This window comes from Octodon degus, unplaced genomic scaffold, assembly GCF_000260255.1.
Source record: "Octodon degus isolate 3935 unplaced genomic scaffold, OctDeg1.0 scaffold00012, whole genome shotgun sequence".
In the NCBI taxonomy this organism is placed as follows: domain Eukaryota; kingdom Metazoa; phylum Chordata; class Mammalia; order Rodentia; family Octodontidae; genus Octodon; species Octodon degus.
In genome coordinates this window covers 26,700,463-26,722,148 of record NW_004524588.1, presented here as the reverse complement: position 1 = coordinate 26,722,148, position 21,686 = coordinate 26,700,463, and the positions used below count along the sequence as shown (strand labels likewise).

The 21,686-nt window shown below is 41.8% G+C and overlaps 1 protein-coding gene across 1 annotated transcript in view; it reads right to left on the bottom strand.

Moving 5' to 3' along the window:
• Positions 1-21,686, bottom strand: part of LOC101561460 (coiled-coil domain-containing protein 82) — a 33,257-nt gene that overhangs the window by 1,828 nt on the left and 9,743 nt on the right. The window contains exons 4-7 of the mRNA XM_023709520.1: positions 18,250-18,342; positions 16,514-16,638; positions 14,936-15,106; positions 2,355-2,540 (exon numbers count right to left, since the gene is read on the bottom strand). Of these exons, the coding sequence (XP_023565288.1) occupies positions 2,355-2,540; positions 14,936-15,106; positions 16,514-16,638; positions 18,250-18,342 (575 nt within the window). The remainder of the gene's footprint in view (positions 1-2,354; positions 2,541-14,935; positions 15,107-16,513; positions 16,639-18,249; positions 18,343-21,686) is intronic.

The following is a 21,686-nucleotide window of genomic DNA, read 5'->3' as shown; positions in this document are numbered from 1 at the left end:
TGACAAGGTATTATTTCCTAAACACCTGTGGTCCTAATGTGCCATCCCCAGAGAGTAAGATTGGGCGAGCCTTTAATGCTAAGTGCCTTTCATGCTAAATGCTATTCTTTATGCATAATATCACATTCAACTTTCTTTTCCTACAAATATGCTTTACTCCAGATACTTTCTGCTGTCTTAAATCTTTTAAACTGTCAGCCACATAATTTGGAAATGACTTTTTTGCAAGAAGTTTAACGTTTCCTCTCTATCATTAGGGAACAGAGAACACATGCACAGTACTGTTTCCAGGCTTCGCACATAACCCTTTACAAATGGGGTACACCAGTAGGTTTTTCAACACAACTAGAGGGTGAAGATCATTTCAAGTCATCAGTAAAAGCACTTGAGCATTTAATGTCGGGAACATGAATCCTGAGGTTACTGGCTAAGTGATGGCTCTTCCCGAAGCCAAATGGAAAAGCCCAGGTGGATGGGGCTGGGGAAAGCATGTGGAGTGGGCGCAGAAGCAAAGCAAGAGGCCAAAAGCTTTAGTAGCACGAGAGGAAGGAGACCGAAGTACCAAGGTGTCAGGGACAGGCGATGTCACAGGCAAGGTCACAGGGGGTAGTCTGAGGTGGGAGAATATTGTCAAACAGGAACCCACGCATGATGTCACTCTTCAGACTAGGAGATTGTCACTGAACATATGTTGAGAAATTCTTATTATGCTCTATATTTTTCCCTCTGGTCATGAGTTTCTTTGCTAAATTAAGCTTTTTCACGAATTTCCCTTTTGTATCAGTTTTCCAATGATGTCACTCATGTAATGAATCTCAAATCAGGCCTTTTTCTTTTTGTAGTAGTGGGGACTAAACAGAGGTTTTTTGTTTTGTTTTGTTTTGTTTTTGTATTTTTTTGTATTTAGTGCAGGGTGTGTTTCACTACACAGATTGGACTTGTAGTGATTCTCCTCTCAGCTTCCCAAGAGCTGGGATTACAGGTGCAGGCCATCACACCCAGGCTTACTTGCTGGGGCCAGCACAGCAGGCCGGGGATCAAACCTCCAAATCTCTGCATCTGCCTAAGCAGGCACTTTAATCCGATGAGCTATTTGGTTGGCCCAGAAGGATTGTTTCTTTGGTTTTGTTTTTTGTTTTTGGCTGGCTCAGGCTGCCTGAAGGGTGGGTCTGGTAAGGCATGTGGAGCCGGGGATCGAACTGGGGTCCCCTGCGCCAGACTAGGTTTGCCAGAGCAGGAGTTTAAACAACTGAGCCAACCCGCAAGCCCCCAGAGCGCTATCCTAAGTCCTTTTTATATTAAATTTTGAGACAGAGTCTCTCTAAGTTACCGATTTGCCCCAGCTGGATTCAAGCTTGTGCTAGCCTCCCACAGCACTGGGCAGCAAATCTGTCTCTTTCACATGCATGTAATTGGACCTGTTTTAAAAGCCTGCATCCTACTACTGCTCTTCCAGATACCAAAGCAAAACTAAAAGCTCTGCAAGCAGAACAGAGCTCACGAGCACAGCACATGTCTAGGAATCCAGCACTCTCCACAAAAGCCCCACTTTATTCCAGATACCAAATTCAGTGACCAACGGGATATGGGGGAGTCGAACTCCTCTCAGCCCTGTTACTACGCTCTGTGGCCTCAAGAGGAGGATGTGAGGCTGGCCAGATAGCTCAGCAGATTAAAGCGCCTGCTTAGGCAGATGCAACGGCTGGGGTTCGATCCCCAACCTGCTGTGCTGGCCCCATCCCCAGGGCGTGCTGAGATGGCGACTGAGACTGGGCATGGTGGCATACCTGTAATACCAGAGCTTGGGAAGCTGAACAGAGGAGGGTCACTATGAGTCTCATCTGTGTAGGGAGACCCTGTAGACCCTGTACTAAATGCATAAAACAAGAAAGAGGAGGATGTGGGCGGCCTCAGAACTGGCAGCCGAGAGGCACCAGGGGCTTCTGCAGACTCGGGCCACAAGACCTGCTCTAAAGAATAGGAAGCAGGCAAGTGGAAGTACGTCCCACATTTTATCTAAGAAAATAAGAGAACTTCTTAGGTCTGTAGAGTACACATGTAGAAATGAAGGGACAGTCATGAGGAAATGAGGCCCTCCCACGTTCAGCGACAGCATCACTGCCCTCTGAAGCTCAGCTCCTGAGCAGAATGAGGTTTGGAGCACCAGGGATCTGTTCAGGATAGAAAATGGTACGCATGAAAGGAATGGGTGGAAGAAGAGAAAACACAGAAAACGGAGGAAAGGGATTTTCTTTTACACATCCCCGTCTTCTAATCACTGCACTCCTCTCTCTGCCGGCCACAGTTGGGCTCCAGGCTCTGCAGAAGGGGGCGGCTCTGACACGACACCTTACCACTGTAATCCAGCCACTTGACTCCGACCGGTTGAAAATGCGTTCCACTGTTTCTTTAACTTCTTCACCCTCAGCTGCCTCTGTCCTTACAATGGAGCAACACTTCTTGTACAGTTCGAATTTAAAATGTTTCAGCTTATGGTAAATTTTGGTTCGGTTAGCACAGATTCTGCCAACAGTAAACACCTAAACCAAGACATAAACACGAACCTCACATAAGAAGCAAATCAAGTAGTAATGCACAAGTAGCATTTCAGACTGTAACAGAACCTGGCAAATTACTGATTACTTTTACTTCACATACTTATGTCATGGTTCTGTTGTCTTCTCCTACATAGTCAACGAAGACTACCCACTAAGCTTCTAGTACTGGGTTGCGCCCTGCAGACAGTGAAGGGAAAGGTTTACCATCTTTACTAGGGATTTCTAATTTTGAGATTATAAAACAATATGACAAATGTAACACAGAAGCCACTATCAAAGGGATAGTGGGGAAGGAATTTTAAAAATCTTTTATTTATTTATGTTATTTGGTGCAGGGTCTCACTCCACAGCTTGGATTCATAATGATCCTCCTGACTCAGCCTCCCCAGCGCTAGGGTTGCAGGTGTGCATCTGCACCGCCATGTGTGGTTTGGGGCTGGCACAGCATGTGGCACCAGGGATCAAACCTGGGTCCTTGCACTTGCCAGGCAGGTGCTTAGAACACCAAACTATCTTCCCAGCCCAGGAAGGGTTTTAATACCAGGTGGAGATGCCCAGGTCTGTGACGCTTGATCTAAATGTTTAAAACACAATTAGCCAAGCTCGGGAAAGGAGAAACATAGTTTGTAAAGCAGAAAGGTGGACATAAAGCAAGAGAAAGCTGTATACTGCATGTACATATCTGACAATGTTGAACAGATGAGCCAAGAGTAAGCTGCCAAAATCAGTTTAAGTTACGGCACGACAACTCGCTGGAGCCAGGCCTGAGGCACCTTCTTGTGAAGATGGCTTTCTGGGCAGCTTCTAACCTTTCTTACGATCCCCTAAAGCTGAAGAAAAGCACGTTCAGATTTCTGTTCATGCTTCTGTGAAAATCTTCCTGCTTTCTATGTCATTAGAATATTACAATTTTTGTTTCTTAAATTGACTTTTCCATGTGAGCATATCATTAAACCAGTCCTGGTAGTAAAGAACATAAAGCAACTCAACAGTTAGTGCATCTCCCTGGGAGAAGCGAGACTTCTGCAGTGCCTTGAGGGGTTCCCGGGAGCCTACTTCTGCCACCACAGACAGGTGCAAGAAAAAGTTCTACAGCTGTTCTAGTAAAACAGTCCAGAAAATACAGTGAAACGCTGCAATCTGCAGCTTTACCATATTGGAATGTGTACTTCCACAAAATAATAGACATTTATATGTACAGAAATTTTAAGTGGAATAAAAGGGAAGAACTTAAAATTATTTTAATTTTCCCTTTATAAACAATAGTAACATTTAAAACTGCTTTCCATTTTTAATTTCTATCCTCTTAGCATCTACTTGCCTTTATAAAGGTGACAGCCTCCAGATTCTCTTTTGAAAATTTACACTCTCTCCCTAAACAGGATCACAAGTGTCACAGAAAGGCCTCACTGTGTGGAACGGCCCGAGCACCGCGCGGCGTATGGAGAGCCGCATCCCTGGTTACACGTACACTGCGACAGCCCGTACCACATCGACAGATGCCGACAGTACAAAGCAGCCGGCACTGTGGTGTGGTGGTTCACACGGTACTGAACCGGCAAAACCAACTGATGCTTGGAAGACTCTCCTTACACGTTCCGAGATGTACTCAAGAGCTACTTCTGCGTGTCTACTTACTTCTTCATATACAAGGAAATCCGTGTAACAAGAAAGACGCTGTGAAAAAGACCAAGTGCTGCCCGAGGTTAAGAAAGCAGAGAAGCAGGACAGCATATAAATGACTGCTGATCTACGGGGGCTTAGTACAGTTCCAGATAAATCCGAGGGAAACTGAGCCACTTGGTATCAATGTGAACCAAGTGAGCCTATACACCCAAAGATATAAGGTAGCAGACAGCAGAGGAGGCAAGGAAAACAGCACGGAGCACGTGCTCTGCAGACGTGGTACGACCAGCTAACTGCAGCTAACTTTCCGAGCTACTCAGGTAGGCTCTCACATACCTGCTGTTTTGTTTCTCCCCATCCGTGTACGTTCAGAGCGTAAACGTGTACTGGGGGGCTGTGTGCGCGGGCACCACGCGCTTCAAGCTTTTCACGACCCGCCCCTGCCTTTCACTTCCCTCCATCTCTTGGTCTTCTTTCCATTTACAACCCTGTTTGCTATACCTGTCTTTCACTTCACTCCTTTTTTATACTTTGAGTTTCTCATGTAAGAGAAACCATGTGAAACTGAAGCTTGTTAGATTTATTTTACTTAAAATTATACTCTCGGGCATGTCACTCTCGCTCACCATGCTGAGGAGCCAACTCCTCAGGGGAGTGCACAGACGGAGCACAGTCAGAAAACGGTCCCAGTGAAACGAAGTAACGGGAAAAGTCTGTTTTCTGTTTCTAAATTTTAAGAAACAGTTCAACAGGTTGACCAAAGGATTATATTTTGTATTGACCTGCTTTTTTTTTAATGTGGCCACATTAATATTGACACCTGCCTCAAAATTATAACATGCTCTTGGACAATCAGTGGATCACAGATGAAATTAAAAAAGAAATTAAATAATATTTACAATCAAATGAAAATGCAAATATAACTTAAGGGACCTGTGAGATGCAATTAAAGCTGTTTTAAGAGGGAAATTTAGAGCAGTAAATTCTCACATCAGGAAAAGAGAAGAAGCCCAAATAAACAATCTTATACACATCAAGCTCTTAGAAAAAGAAGACCAAGACTAGCCCAAAGAAGGCAGGAAATTGTAAAGATCAGAGCAGAAATTAATGCAATGGAGATAAAGAAAATAAGAGAAAGAATTAATGAATCGAAGAGTTGGTTTTTTGAAAGAATAAAATTAACAAGCACCTAGTGCTTATCAAAAAAACTTCTCAAAAAAAAAAGAAAAAAGAAAAAATTTAGATTCATGCAATAAGGAATGAAAAGGGCAAAAATCATTACAGACCCTATAGAAATTCGGAAGATCATTATAGCTATTTCCAAAAATCTTTACTCTCACAGGATGGAAAACACAGAAGAAATGGATAGATTCCTAGATATATACAAATTACCAAAGCTGAATCAAGAAGATATAAAAACTCTTAATAACCCAATAACAGTGAGTGAAAACAAAAAATGTATTAAAAAAAATCTACCACCAAAGAGAAGCCCAGTCCTGACGGAGTCACAGCTGAATTCCACAAGAACACCTAATGCCCACTCTTTTCAAACTCTTCAATAACACTGAAAGGGAAGCAATTCTCCCATTGAGGGAGACAAGTATTACTCTGATAGCCAAACCAGAGAAGGACCCAACGAAAAAAGAGAACCACAGGCCAATCTCCGTAATGTTGAACATAGATGGAAAAATCGACAATAAAATACTCGCAAACAGAATTCAGCATATCATCAAGATTATACATCACAACCCTGTGGGATCCATTCCAGGAATACAGAGATGGTTCAATATATTCAAATCCATAAATGTAATACACCACATCAACAGAGCCAATGACAAAAATCACACGATCATCTCAATGGCTACAGAAAAGCTTTTGACAAAGTCCAACACTCATTCATGATAAAAACCCTGCAGAAAATAGATGGTCTATACCTCAACCTGATAAAAGCCATCTATGACAAACCAACAGCCAACATCATTCTATATGGACAAAAACAGAAAGCCTTCACTTTAAAATCAGGAACAAGGGCTGGCCAGATAGCGCCAGACTAAAGCGCCTGCTTAGGAAGGCGTCGGGACCGGGATCCTATTCCCAGCTTGCTGTGCTGGCCCCGCTCCTGGGGTGCAATGAGACCGGACATGTAATCCCAGCACTTGGAGGCTAAAAACAGGAGAATCACTATGAATCTGATCAGCGTAGTGAGACCCTTTACTAAATACAAAAATAAATAAATAAATAATAAAATCAGAAACAAGACAAGGTCATTCACTGTCATTAGGCAGAAAAATTTGACAAGAGAGAAAAGGAATAATGATTGGAAAGGAAGAAGTGAAATTATCATTATTCGCAGATGACATGATACTCTATATGGAAGACCCCCAAAACACTGACTTACAGATATAATACACAAATTCAGGAGCTCAGCAGAATACAAAGTGAACACTCAAAATTCTATACCATTTTTTATACACACACAAGGAATGCACTAAGAAAGAAATTATGGAAACCATGCTTTTCACAATAACACCCAAAATAAAATATTTAGGAATCAATCTCACAAAGGAAGTAAAAGACTTATTCAATGAAAATTATAGTACTCTGAAAAAAGAGATCACAGAAGATTTCAGAAAATGGAATAATATTCCTTGTTCCTGGATAGGAAGAATGAACACTGTGAAAACGGCTAGACTCCCAAAGTTGTAACATAGATTCAATGCAATTGTAGTTACACTACCACTAATATACCTCACAGGTTTACAGAAAATATTCCTAAAATTCATCTGGAACCAGAAGAGAACTAGAATAGCAAAAGCAATCCTGGGCAACAAAGAAAAGGCAGGAGCCATCACAATCCCTGAAATTATATTATAAAGCTACTGTGATCAAATCAGCATGGCACTGACAGACGTGAGGAATAATAGAATATGCAGATCAGAAGATGCAGATACAACTGCAAACACACTCAGCCACCTTATCTTTGACAAAGGGGCTAAACATACTTATTTGAAAAAGATAGCCTCTTGAATAAAAGCTGTTGTAAAACTTGCTTTCCACGTGCCAAAGGCTAAAACTAGACCCCTGCCTATCACCATGCCCAAAGCTACAGTCAAAATGGATCAAAGATTTAATTATCACAACAGAAACATGGGCCATGGAGAGTCTAAGTGACTGCCTAGCTGAGTGCAAGGACCTGGATGCCGTGCTGGCTCCGCCCTGGGCAGGTGCCAACAGCCTACCAAGACCCTGAGTGGTGGCGCATGCCTGAAACCCCAGCGCTGGGGAGGCTGAAAACAGGAGGATCGCTGCGAGGCCAAGCTGTGCAGTGAGGCCTTGTACCAAATACATTAAATAAATAAATAAGACACATTAAATCTTCTGGGGGAAAAAATAGATAAAAATCTTAAAAGATACAAAGCAGGTGGAAAGTTTATGAACAAAAACCAAACTGTACAGGAATCAAAAACTGGGATCTCATCTTTTTGAAAAGTTTCTGCATATCAAAGGAAATCATGAATAGAGTAAAGAAAACCAACAAACTGGGAAAAAATTATAGCCAGCTGTCCCTCTGATAAAGTACCTCTACCTATAACATTCAAAGATTAAAAAATCAGGCCTCTAAAATTCAAAGACACAATCTAAAACTGGGCATCTGAGATGAATATACACTTTTCAGAGGAAGAAATACAAATGCCAATATATGAAAAAACATCCAACATCACTGGTCATTTGAGAAATTCAAATAAAGCAACACTGAGGTTCCATCTCACCCCAGAAAGAACGGATAACATCAAGAAATGAGCAAACAACAAAAGCTGGAGGGCTGTGGAGAAAAAGAGGCCCTTCTGCACTGCTGGTGGGAGTGCAGACTGGCACGGCCGCTGTGGAAAGCAGTGCGGAGATGCCTTCAAAAGCTAGGACTGGAGTTCCCATTCAAGCAGGCTATTCCCATGCGGAAAGAACAAAAATCGGAAAGGTACAAGTGATACTGTGAAAAGGGAGTCTGTTCAAAATGAAGGGAAACACGGGATGAGGAGGACAGGAGAGGGAGTGAGGGGGTGAAAGAGATGTATCTATGTATAGTTAGATAAATGTACTGTTGATTTTTGCTGGCCTATTGAAAGAAGCAGTTAATGATTAAATTTCTTTCTAATTTCTTATAACTCCTCCCCCATTCCGCATGCATATAATCTGGTGGATATAAACAACACTGCAACACATCAACCACTGTCAAATTTGTAGTATTTTATTTAGTGAAACTCTGCACCATTTCTATTGTTTATTATTTTGCATTCCCTTTAAAAAAATTATTACCTTCTCTAATGAGATCTTAAGCATCTTACAGAGAGTAGACAGACCTTGTGCAAAACTACAAACAGGACTTTTGTTTTCAATCCTCTCAGCTGCCTTTCAAGACTCAAATTCCTCTCTGCCCTAGGTAACCCTGTCACCTGTGTTCTCAGAATTCACCTCTATCCGATGATCCCAGGCACCCTCCTCAAATCATTGTAATCAAATTATTCCCATTAGCTGCATTTTCCTATCAAAGCATTCATTTAAAGAAGCTAATCTCTGGTAATTGAAGAACCTTAAACTGTTAAACAAATTCATTGTGATGTAAGTTCTTTTAAAGTATTCGATGCACCTGTAAAGGGAGCCCTAACCCCAGAGTCGCACGCTGTCACAAGCAGGCCCCAGAGTGCAGAAGCATCTGCAGTGTGGGGCTGCACAGACCTTTCCACGCTCTAGACTGTAAACGTATTTGTTTCTCCTTTTCTTTACATACATACATTGACACCGTACTTCAACAGGCTATACTAAGTTTTAGTGATTCATCATTTTAAAGAAAAAATTACTGAAAACTTACTAAAGTTACTTGCTTACCATACACAACAATCAGATTAAGGTTTGTATGTACTTAGACCCACAAACCCACACTGTGTCACAGAAATGTACGAACTCCCTGCTTCACTCTCACCTGGCATCACTTTCTTTTTTCAAGTTAATGGAAAAAGTAACTTTTAACATCAGAAAAATAAAACTCATAATTCTCTTTACAGCAAATATATAATATAGGTGCTTTGGCCATCGTAAGTTAATAGCCCTTTATCATAAAATATATGGTTTTAAACTTTACTCAAATTGAATTTATAATCCCTATGACTTCCCTACATATACATAACAAAAGAGTACAGTAAAATTAGCAAATACTAAGCTATACTGATAACTTAGTTTGTGGTTGTTAGAACTACACACATCTATATGTCTTGTTAGTTGCAGTGTACAATGCAACAAAATGCAAAATACATGCTCGGTGAGCATTCGTTCATACCCACAAGACAGCAGCTAAAGATTAGGTTTCTTTTTTTTTTACCTAAAGATTAGGTTTCAATACTGACATTTAACTATCCTACAAGCAATTAGCATTACATCATAATATGCCATCAAGGTAAGTTGCTTCTTTTTTTTTTTTTAACTATTTTGTTTTTTTCCATAATTTTATTGAGAAAGAGCAATGAGACAATTTCAAACAAAATTGGTAGGACAGTTCCAATAATTAACACATGGCATGCTCCCTTCCTAGAGGTTATTTGTTGTACAAGATGTAGACATGATATCCTATTTACAAACACTATTAGATCAAATCCCTCTATTCACTGAATTAAGAGATTGTAGCTATATACCTATCCTATCCATTCTGAATACACAGATACAAAATGGTCGTTCATCTGTATCCCCCCTTGTTTTTGGTTTAGTTCTCTCATTTAAATATTATAGGTGTGTGAACTCAGCCAAATATTCCAAAATTCTCCAGTAGTCCATAATAGTATTGGGTCTTCCACTTGACTGGCAATGTCAGAAGTTGTTGACCTCAATCTCTTACAGCTCAACATAACAACATGGCTTTACTTCTTATACTTCGTTTCTATACTTTTCTGCTGGATGGTTAAGACCAAGATTAAGCAAGACCTATGTAACAAGAATTGTAGCTTTGGGGTCTGATAAGGTCAGTGAAATCCCCTCAGGATTTATCCTGAGATCCTGTACCTCATATTGTAGAACCTTTGTCAGTGTCAGCCATGTGGATGAGTCACGGCCATTGCTTGGTTTATTTGCTCTCTGTGTAAGCCTGAGAGAATGTCTTCTCTCCATGTGACTCTCCTTAGGCACACTCTACATCATCGATCACTTTCCTCTTTGGCCCCATAATCCTCTTGATCAGAAAATTTGGGACATTACTGAGTTACATGACGTCACAGTACAAGTTCTCATATGACTGAGTCTTAATTGACCTTGGAAGGCTAGGGCCAAAATGTTGGCTGTCCTTGCGGCCCTCCTTTTTCTCTAATTTTGGTCTGCAAACTTAGGTGTTAACCGTCCAGAAGACAAGCTTATTGTTATTACCATACAACCTAGGCTGTTGAGCTTAACCGCACTATCTGTCATCAAGGTAAGTTTTTTATAGTGAAAAAATCAAAATAAAAACTGTTATTTGTAAACTTTTATACAAAATGTAACTCTTCAAGTGGAAATAAAAAATAAAATTTGCCTATTTACTACTGAATACACACAGGATTTTCAATTTTCATTATACTGAGAAAAAACCTCTTTTGTGTTGGGAAAATAATGCTTAAAAAAATAGTTAGTAGAAAAACCCACCAGTATAATGTTTTGTCCTTTCCTACTGAACTGTGTTGGAATATTTTGCTGAATTCACGCACCTCCAATACTTAAATGCCAATGGAATACCCACCTCTGACAAAACTAAACAAAGGGGATACAAATGAAGGACCATTTTGTATCTGTATATACAAAATAATTAGGATAGATACACAGCTACTTTCTCTTAATTCAATGAATAGAAAGATTTGTACTGACAGTGTTTGTGGACAGGATATCATGTCTGCATCTTGTACAATGAATAACCAGTAAGACAACAATATGCAATGTATTAATTACTGAAAATGTCCTACTAGTAGGTTTTGAAACTATCTCATTGCTATTTGTTTCTCAATAAAATTATTCTTAAAAAATGCTTTATTTTTTCAATGACAACACAGATTTGGGAACATTCTGAGGATGAAATTATAGACATCCTCAGGTGAAATGTACAAGGATATTTTAAAGAATTTTTTCCTTTCGATTGGAAACAGCTTTGAAATGAAGTGAAGTGATTGGAGGTCACAGCTGTTTTCATCAACTATTACAAGGGCATTATTATCCCTCCCTTCCCCTATATTTCTAAAAAATAAAAAATATTTATAACGTGCAAGGCAAATATGGATTGAACATAAAATGTTTCACATTTTGTTCTATAGTCTAAAAATTAATAGCTTGATCAGACTAATGAAAGCAACGTTTGCATCCTCAATTATCAGCCAACATAGGTCCACCCAAGGTCCTTCAGGCGACTATTTCCACATTTGTGGCAGGAGGTCATGGGGACAACGATGTCACAGCTGAGACAACTGCAGTCCCAACCCTCTGATTATACCAGCCCTGGACACACTGGGCGAGATGAAGGTCAGTGCAGCAGTTTTTGTCCCAAATTATAACCAATGATCTAGTGTACTGCCACCAGCCCTATAATTACCAGTAAGTAATCACAATTAATTTAAAAAGGTTACTTGTGATCCTGCAGAATTAGGTATAAGTTGTAAAATAAAAACCAAACCAACCTGTCTTGTCAAAACTGGCTGTGTGGGGCCGGGGAGATGGCTCAGTGGAATAAGCGTTTCCCTGGCAAGCAAAGGGCCTGAATTCAATCCCCGGTTCCGCAAAAAAGCCAAAACAGAACAAACTGGCTGTGTAAAGAAGGCAGCACAGGACGTGCCTGGGTCACCTTGAGGCCAAGTGCCCACCATAGTCTTCGTGTGGCTAGGCTTTGGGACCCACTACGTGCAACCTCGGACTACACACTCCTCATAGACCACACAATGACCTTCACTCAGCCCAGTTCAACTTTAGCTTTCGCAATTCTTACACAGGCTGTGTCTCTGGGTCTACAGGAGAGTATTAATAATTCAAACCAAACTGACAAGAGACCACTTAGGTTTAGTGTTACCATAGCAGCCTTTTAAGAGTTTACTACCAACTTGAGCCTAATCCCAGTAAAGCCTGATAACAGTCTTAAGAACTCATTAGGAAGTTTACTGGGGGCACCATTATGCCCATGCCTTTATGAGCGTGCGTGAGCGTGTGTGTGCGCGTGCATATATAATTAAGAGTGAATTTGGACTGCCTGAGTGACAGCTGTCTGGCAAACTGGATGTGACGGCATTCTCCACAGATCTTGTTGGCACCTTCCATGCAGAAGAGGGTGTGGCCACATGGAACTAGGGCAGCAGCAACTTCATTCTCAAAACAAATCAGTCGTGCTTTCCTCCTGGTCCTGGAGGTAGCTAGAGGTGGACCACCGCTGCGAGAGGAGTGACTACGGGAACCATTAGAAAAAGCAGGGACGCACGCTGGAAGGCCACTTGACGGCACCACACCGTGAAGCTGATTTAAAAGTATGTTACTATTTTAAGAGTTATCCACCGTCATCTGAAGGTAATTTTATCTATATGCATTTTTTCCATATATTTAACTTTAGTGTTTTCCCACTGTGTGGCTATCCTGATACACTTTATGTGATCTCTTATTTTTCTAGATATTTGAGTTAAGCACGTAATTTTTTGTAGCACAGAGGAGTGAAGCCAGGGCCTCTTACACTGTACTACGTTCCCAGTGCCTCTTCTCCCACCCTTTTGAGGAAGGGTCTCGCTAGCTTGCCCAGGTGGGACTGGCGTTATGCTCACCTGCCTTAGCCTTCCTGAGGACTGGAAGTTAAAGTGGGGGCCAGTATGCCTGGCCTCTACAGAACCATCTCCCTTGACAGGAATGCCAGAGCTCCAGCAACGGTTTTCGGACCTCACTTACCTCTCCTGCATGAGTATTAAATAGCAAAGACCGCAAATATAAAGCAATATATTGGATCTCTGTCACTGTACATGGTCTTCTAAGCATTAGGTCACTTGCTAGGGGTCTAGGGGGTCTTATCCCATAAGAAGCCACAGATCAATTTTTATAAATAACGCAGAAATTATTGAGAAAAACATTTTTTATGGTAACATGGGAAACAAAACATTAAAGTGCAGTTCTGAATTCATTATACAAATACAACTCTTCCAAGTGATTCTCGCAATCCTTACTGTAAAGGATGTGGTACATCCGCATCCAGCAGGGCTGGGGATCGTGCTACCCCAGAGTAGAGCTGCAATAAAGTGTTTCCACCATAGCAAGAGGAGAGACTGCGGACGACTGTCTCGGTGTCTGCACGTGCACAGGCTTCGTGGGCCATCGGGGACCATGGAAGGGTAGGTGGGGGCCACGGTGCCAACTAAGGCCCCCGTCCTGAGGCCTGTGTGACTTTCCCAGGGAATGAGAAGCGTGCGGAAGGCTCTCTGTCTCTCTGGCTGTATGCTCAGGGCAAGGTGACATCCATGGGGACAACAGAAAGACTGCTCCCTCACTACTGGCCTGTGCAGTCACCCAGTATGGAGAAGGGCTTCTTCCCCTTTCCACCTGTGGGGAGCGGCTGGGCTGGAGCGTGGCCAGCCCCGAGAGCATGGAGCTCCAGAGGTGGGGCACGTGGACAAGTTGTCAGGGCTGGCGTCCGGCCTCGGTGTTCATCCCTGTCAATTACCACAGAGAGCTTCCAGAATGTTCTGGCTTCAGGGTTCTCAGCAAAACACAGAGACCTTGGGCTTCTGACCCCTTTGCTCACTTCCCCCTTTTCACTGTGTGTGCTTCAAAGGCAGACGTGCTAGGTGTCAGGTCCCCTCGGTTCCAGCTTTCTCCGGGGCATGTGTGGCTTTCTTATTTTCCTGCCCCTCAGGCCTGCAGGCCACACAGGAAGCCACACCTGCCACTTCACTTTCAAAGTCCCTGTCAACGGATCAGGACTGCTGCATGACTCCCCCAAGCTCCTGGCTGTTAACGGAAGCGCGGGCTGTGGGGGCTGTCTGGCCTGTTCTCTGGAAGCGGACTCCTCCCAGTGCCCCTGTACCCTGAACAGGGTCTTTTGTCTTCTCCCCCATAGCCCTCTGCAGGTATCTGGGGGTCTGATCCACTCTTGGCACTGTTCGGGCACACATTGCAGGAAATACTCAACAGCAATGCTCTTGTGCACGACTGCATTACCACAGCAAGGCAGTTTCCTTATAGAGACTGGACAAGCAGTCGGCAGCTAAGCTCCGCATCAGTTCGCATCGTACCGCTGTGTGCATCCGCTCTAGCACCTCAATTTTAAGCACGAGGTGGCTCTTCCAGCTTCAGGCTCCGCAAGCCCGCTTCCGACGCGTCTGAGTCGGATATGGTGCTCCTGCATTGCTGGGGGTGGAACAGACAGGCATCCCCGACCGTGTGCAGATTATGTGCCACACAGCGGTCCACACGGCAGCGCTCCGCGGGGCCAGGGCAAGCCTCCTGTCTCCTGCCCCAGAGCTCTTTCTCAGCATTCCTACCCTGCCTTCTCCCCACGACAGGGGTGACGAGACGCCGGCGCCTTCAGCTGTCTATGGGGAGGCAGCGGCGTCACCACTGAACTAGAAATGAGTGTCACGCAAGCAGACTTCTCTCCTCCTGAAATTGTACTTTATTTCCCTTCCTAGAGTTTTTTCTATTTGTAAAAACTTAAGGTTATTTGTAAAAGCTTATAAACCGAAAATTTCTAAAGATTTAAAACTAAAATTAGAGGAAAAACATACCTGTTCATCATGTGACATGAACTCATCCATTTCCAAAGTTCTGGTGTTGTATGACTTTCCTGACAAGTGCACTGAAAATGTGCAGTAGCGATGCAGTCCACAAGCCTGGCAGTAGCAGTTTTCAGCACACTTCGAATGGATACTTACATTAGAATAGTTTTCTACCCGCTCCTGAAAACAAGTTAAAAATTTTAAGAAGCTTAAAATAAAAATAAAATAAGAATCAAATCAAATTAGAACCGAATCACAACAAGGACTGGCCAAATAGCTCAGTGGATTTATGGCCTGCAAGCAGGTGCAGGGCTGGGCTCAGCCCTGGGCCTTCCCAGCCAGCCCTGCCCCGGGGCACGCGGAGATGCACTTGAGACTGGGCGTGGTGGCGCTCGCCTGTAATCCCAGCTCTTGGGAGGCCGTAAACAGGCGGATCATTGAGTCTGACCTAGTAGTGAGACCCTGAACACCCTGTAGACCCTTCCCTAAAACAAAAAAATGTGTATATATATACATATATTTCTCCCTTTAAAGATATATATATTTATACTGTCTATATCTGAAAAAGACACTAGAGTTCGGAGAGGTTGCAAACTTATCCAAAAGCAAAAAATATATATACCACCCCTAAACTTAAGCCACCCTCCAACTTAAAATCCTCTAACTCTGTAATCTTGTAACTGGATTCACCCCTAAACGATCATCAGGTAATTCAAGGAGCATAGGCTTTGGCTTAAACCAAATTCTTGGACAAAAGGAGATAAAACGGCTAATGATTTAAACACTAAAGGGACTTAAGGTAATGCAAACTGATTTTCCTTTTAAGAAGGTTAGCAACAGATGAAAAGCCCTTAAAAAGCATACAGAGTACATCCTGTATTACAGATCATAAAATAGAATTCCAGAGAAAAGCATAAAATCTAAGAAGTCTTCTATATTAAAAGGGCAAATTCCAAACTTGATAAAATTACAGAATCTTTTTCTCTTTTATGTACCAGGGGCCTCAGGCAGGACTTGCGCTCGGCAGGCCCACACTGAAGCACGGACTTCAAGGCAGTGAAGAATCAAGTCCTATGGTCAATGTTTCCACAACTACTTCATGGAAATCAAATAGCCAAGAAAGAGTGACAATCACTTCATGAAAAGCAGCCTGGAAGTAAAGCGAAAGCTTGTGAAGTACTGTAGGCTATTTCGCCATCTTGGAGATTACGGTATACGTACATTCACAAAGCAACATGCCTGAAAGTCCTGTAGCAAGACTCCCTTGTACGCTGAGTCCACTGTTCCTCAAACTGCTTGCTCTATGTAATTCTTTTTTCTGAAATAACAACTTCCTGAGAGACATATGCTCTTTTTAAAAGATGGCCTAAGCCCTTGAAATGTTCTTTAGTTATTTATTATTCAGAGCCACTTAAGTACTAAATAGTTTAGTGTAGATTATCAGCACCATAGTCTTTAGAAAAAGGTAAGGAATAATACGTTAATTAGTAATATGGAGAGATGTTAATACTCTGGAGGATTATCCTGATGGGCTGGCTGTGGATATCCAGAGAGGTCCATGGCCTCAGCTCCCAATAACCTGCATACCTTATACTGTTCCTTCCAGCGACTCCTAGAAAACAAACCGTCCAGTCGCGGCTGGACACAGCGGTCATCCAAATAATGAAGAGAGGCCAACATGTCTTGCGCATATGACTTGTGCCTGGTGCCATCTGTTCAGACGACCAACACAAAAATACCAATAATCACTTTGTCCACGTAAAGCACTGAAAACACTGCACATTTAAGGATATCTTCCCATAGTTTTATGAAGACGGCTGGTTAGAAATACTTTAGAGACAAATTAATGAAGTAAAATACTATTTCATCGGAGTACAAGGGGAAAGTCAGCATAAGACACTACTGTTCCCTTTTTAAGTATCAAACTTTAACATTATTTTTGCTAGAAGAAAAACCTTGTCAAGTTATCAGTTTCATTCTCTTATGCAAAACTGACACAGAGTAGCCACTGCATTCTAGATAAACTTCAAAGCTGACTAGGCTTCCAAGGCCTTGTACAACGGGCTCAGTTCTTCTAATCCAGTGGTAACTCCTCCTCACACCAACAAATCACAAGCTTCTGTCAAGTGAGCTCTTTTCCTTATTCGTCTACAGAGAACGCTTTGCAACTTGCATTCCTGACTTGGCTCATACTCTATTCTCTATTCATATATATTTGCCACAGCCTGTGAAGTTAAGCTTTGATTTCTTGTCCTGTTTGAAGTTTTCTTAACGAATCCAACCTGATTAATTTATGTTTCTTTAAATCACTTAGGACTCAAGCGCTGTTGTTATGGCTGACGCAGAATTCACCTCTTCTCCCACTTCCTCAACTCACCCTGCTCCAGCTGCAAGCCCTCCTGATGGCTCCTGAATACACTAACTCCACTTTTCTGTTCCACTGCTAGTTCCCATACTAGCTCTTCCTTCTCGTGTGTATGCTTCTATTAAAAGCTACCTCTTGGAAGACACTCTCCGACCAGTCTAACCCACACACAGCATACGCTTTGCCTTTCCTCTGGGCACTACAGCTTTTCCAACACCTAGCTCAGATTGTATTACAGTCCACTGTTCGTTCACTCATTCATTGTCTGTCTCTCGCACCAGACTTTGAACACGAAGGCAGGAATCTCATCTTCTGGCCTTGTCACTTTAGCAGGCCTAAAGTAACGCCTGGACCAACCGTAGGTACTCAGAAACTACGTGTCTCATACACGATGAACAAAATCCAACGTTCGCACTTCAGTAGGTATTCAACAAGACACACGTACAGCCCACTGGATCCCGGGTCTGTGCTGGAGGCAAGGAGCACATCCATCCATAATTCTTCCCATACTCTAATAGGACAGGAAAAGCAAATGCACTTTCAATACAATACCAAAAAATGTGCTGCCTAAGTGCTCCTCATCAGGGGGGCGCATGATGGAAAGCACAGCTTTCACAGAGGAAATGTTCTAAATCTCACCTGGAAAATCTGAAGTGAAAAGAAAGCATAGTCTAAGAATAAAGGAAAGCCTCCAAACATAAAAATAGCTGCAACTTTTGGTGCAATTCAGAGGACATCAGAAGCTCTGTTGGTTTCTGAATGTATGCTGGGGCAACGCCTTATCACACACTTACCTTCTACAACCCAAGAGATACTAGGATGGTGTTGCTATGGACATATTTTTCCTGTCTTATCCTTGAAGGAACAACTAGTATGTTTTAAGGATAGTTCTCCATGGTTTTGTGCACTGCTTAAAATTTGGAATAAAAAAAATGGTTATAACACAGTATTGACTTACCATACAATGTTCCCAGAAAAGAGCTGTCTAAAGCGTTGATTAGAAATGCCTTTACCACTCTCTTAAAGTGAGTGTAGGGGTCATCAAAGGAATCTGAAAGTAATTTAGAATAAACTTTAGGAGCTGGAAGACAAAACAATTCACTGGATAAAATAAGCTGCTTTTCCAATTTGAAAAAATTCATACTGTTAATAGCAGAAATAACTTAATCATCCTACAGGTGTCCTGGTAAACTGTGTGGTCACTGAGTAGATCTTTATTTTCTGAATTTTCTGGCTTCTAGTTATTATTTCAAATTTGCACATCTTCAACTTACCAAGGAATAGCAGTTAGGGGAGCATTAAGAGATGTTGTAAGAAGTGTCACAATCATCAAGGAGCCTGCACAGCGTGACCAAGTGGGAGTCAACCAAGCATTCAGGGAGGGCTCAATGTATGCAAATCGATACAGGTAATACACCACAGCCACAGATCCAAAGACAAAAATCACATAATCATCTGCAGAAAAGGCTTCTGACAAAATCCAATGTTCATTCATGATAAAAACCCTATGGAAGATCAGAATATATGATCTTTACTTCAATCTGATAAAAGCTATCTATGAGAAACCAATGGCTAACATCATACTCAACGGAAAAAACCGAAGACTTTCATCAGGAACAAAACTGCCACTCCTATTTAGTGTAATTCTGGAAACATCAGCCAGCGAGAGAGAAAAGGAATAAGGATAGGATTATCCTTATTTGCAGATGACATGATACTCTAGAAGATCCAAAAAACTCCACTAAAAACTGCTATAATTAATAAACAAATACAGTAGCATATCAGGATACAAAGTCAACACTTCAAAACTCAATACCATTACTGTACAGGAATAACAAACTCACTGAGAGAAATTAGGGAAGTAACACCTTTCACAATAGCATCCAAAAAATGAAATACCTAGAAATCAACCTGACAAGGGATGTAAGAAACCTGTACGATAAAAACTATAGTACTCAGAAAAAGAAGACTGAAGTGGATGTCAGAAAATGGAAAGACAGGGGCCGGAGAAGTGGCTCGGTGGAATAAGCGCTTCCCTGGCAAGTGCAAGGGCCTGAGTTCCATCCCCGGTTCCGCAAAAAAAAAAAAAAAAAAAAAAAAGAAAGAACATGGAAGGATATCCCTGGCTCTCAGGTAGGAAGAACCAATATAGTAAAAGTGGCCATACTTCCAAAACTGTTATACAAACTTAATGCAACTCCAATAAAAATTCCAAAAACTAGGCAGCAAGGTAAGGCAAGGGTCACTATAATCCCTGACTTGAATTTATACTCTCCAAGCTACAGTGATACAGCTCCAGCGATAAAAACAGCATGGTGCTGACAAAACAGGCGGACATTAAGAGCACTGGCACGGAGCAGGGCTGCGGAATGACTCGCAGATATGGGTCCAAACGCACTCATGGAAGAACCATAGTCTCTTTCATAAATGGTGCTAGAAAAACTGGCTCTGCACATGCCGAAAATATCGGACCCATATTTTTAACCAGGCGCTAAACTAAATTTTGAAGTGGATCAAAAAGCTAAACCGTAAAGCAGAAACATTAAACCTGTTGAAGGCTAAGTATTAAACCTGTGAAGACATTGGTACAGGCAGACTTCATGAAGGAAACCTTGATCCCACAGGAACTATCACAAAAAATCAACAACCGGGATTTCATCTTTTTTAAAACCTTTTGCATAGCAAGAGAAACCACCACGAGTAAACAGATGACCTACAGCGTGGGAAGAAATGTTTGCCAGTTTTTCCTCAGACAAAGGACTACTCCTTTGTCTTACTTAATATACTTTAGTATACAAAGAAATAAAAACAAACAAACAAGCCAAAAAACCTCAGACCTCCCAAATTTAAAGATACAATCCAAAAACTGGGCATTGGGGATGAATACACATCTCCTGGATGAAGAAATACAAACAGCAAATAAATACATGAAAAAATGTTTAATATCATAGTTATTTGAGAGATGCAAATTAAAACAACACTAAGATTCTACCTCACCCTAGGAAGAATGGCTACTATCAAGAAATCAATCAATAACAAATGTTGGATGGGGTGGGGGGATAAAGGAATCTTCTCCACAATGGGAATCAAGTGTGGAGGTTCTTCTTCAAAAAGCTAGTACTGGAGGTCCCATCTCACCCACATAGTCCCCTTCTAGTCATCTTTCTAGTAGAATTAAAAACATCATAACATAGTGATATATGTGCACTCATGTTTACAGTAGCACAATTTGTAATAGCTAAATCTTGGAAACAACCCAAATGACCATCAACCAAAGCATGGATAAAAATGGAGTCTTTTTACACAATGGAGTACTATTCAGCCATAAAGAAGGTTAAACTAGAAACTTTTATAGGTAAATAGATGCAACTCCAGACTATGCTCATAAGCCAAATAAACCAGCTGCCCATGTGTAGACCCTGTGTTGTCTCCCTACTGTGAGAAGCTGAAAGACTAAATAAGATCCAACAGATACTATAAAATGGGAAGAAACTTCAAAAGGAAAGTGAAACTGGGATGGAGGAATGGAGAAAAGATGGAAAGGAACAGCAAAAAGCAGATACACCTACGACAATTACGATCGTCACGCTCCTTACTCCGCTTGGCCCACTAAAGGCAAAGAAAGCTCTGTGCTTGCTCTGGCGGACGCTGCGCTCTGGGCAACTGACTCAGAGCTAAGCACACGCAGCGCATGAACCCCTGCTCCCCTCCTACTGTCTTGTTTTGACGTTGTTGTAGTTCTTTTCTCTTTAAAATACAAAAAAGAGGAAAATAAAATATAGGTGACAGGAGCCGAAGACAGGAAGGGGACCTGGGCAGCGGGGCAAGGAAGCAAAAGATCAGGATGCCACGTGCACGCATCAGCTACCCACAAGGCACGGATTTACGCACCACCACATATCTAATGAAAAGGGAAAAGCTAGTTTCGGGGGAAACAACTTCTTCTTTTATGCAAAGTACCTTTCAGAACTACGCTGTCTCTTCCATTCTTTTTTTATTTCAGAGTAAAGTTTATTTTTACACATACTAAGCCACATTTCTTAAGACTAGGATTAGAAATTTGCCAGGGTACATGCAATTTTTCCTGATTATACCTTCTAAATATTTATTGCTAGTATTCAAGAAAACCACTGAATTTTACATTCCTGTGACTGGTCATTTTTCTGAGATCTTTTACTAATTTCAAAACTTAAAATTTCCTGAATATTTGTGGGGAGATGAGTTTTCGGGGGGCACGACAGAACTGAAGATACACTGTTAAGGGGCTGCTGGGCACTGGCTGCTTCTCTCCCAACTCTGATCTTAGTTAAGCTTCTTGAAGGAGCTGTAAGGAAGTTCGTCAGCATTCCTGGGCAGACCACATGGACTGCTGACGCACTCTTTGGGGATGAAGGT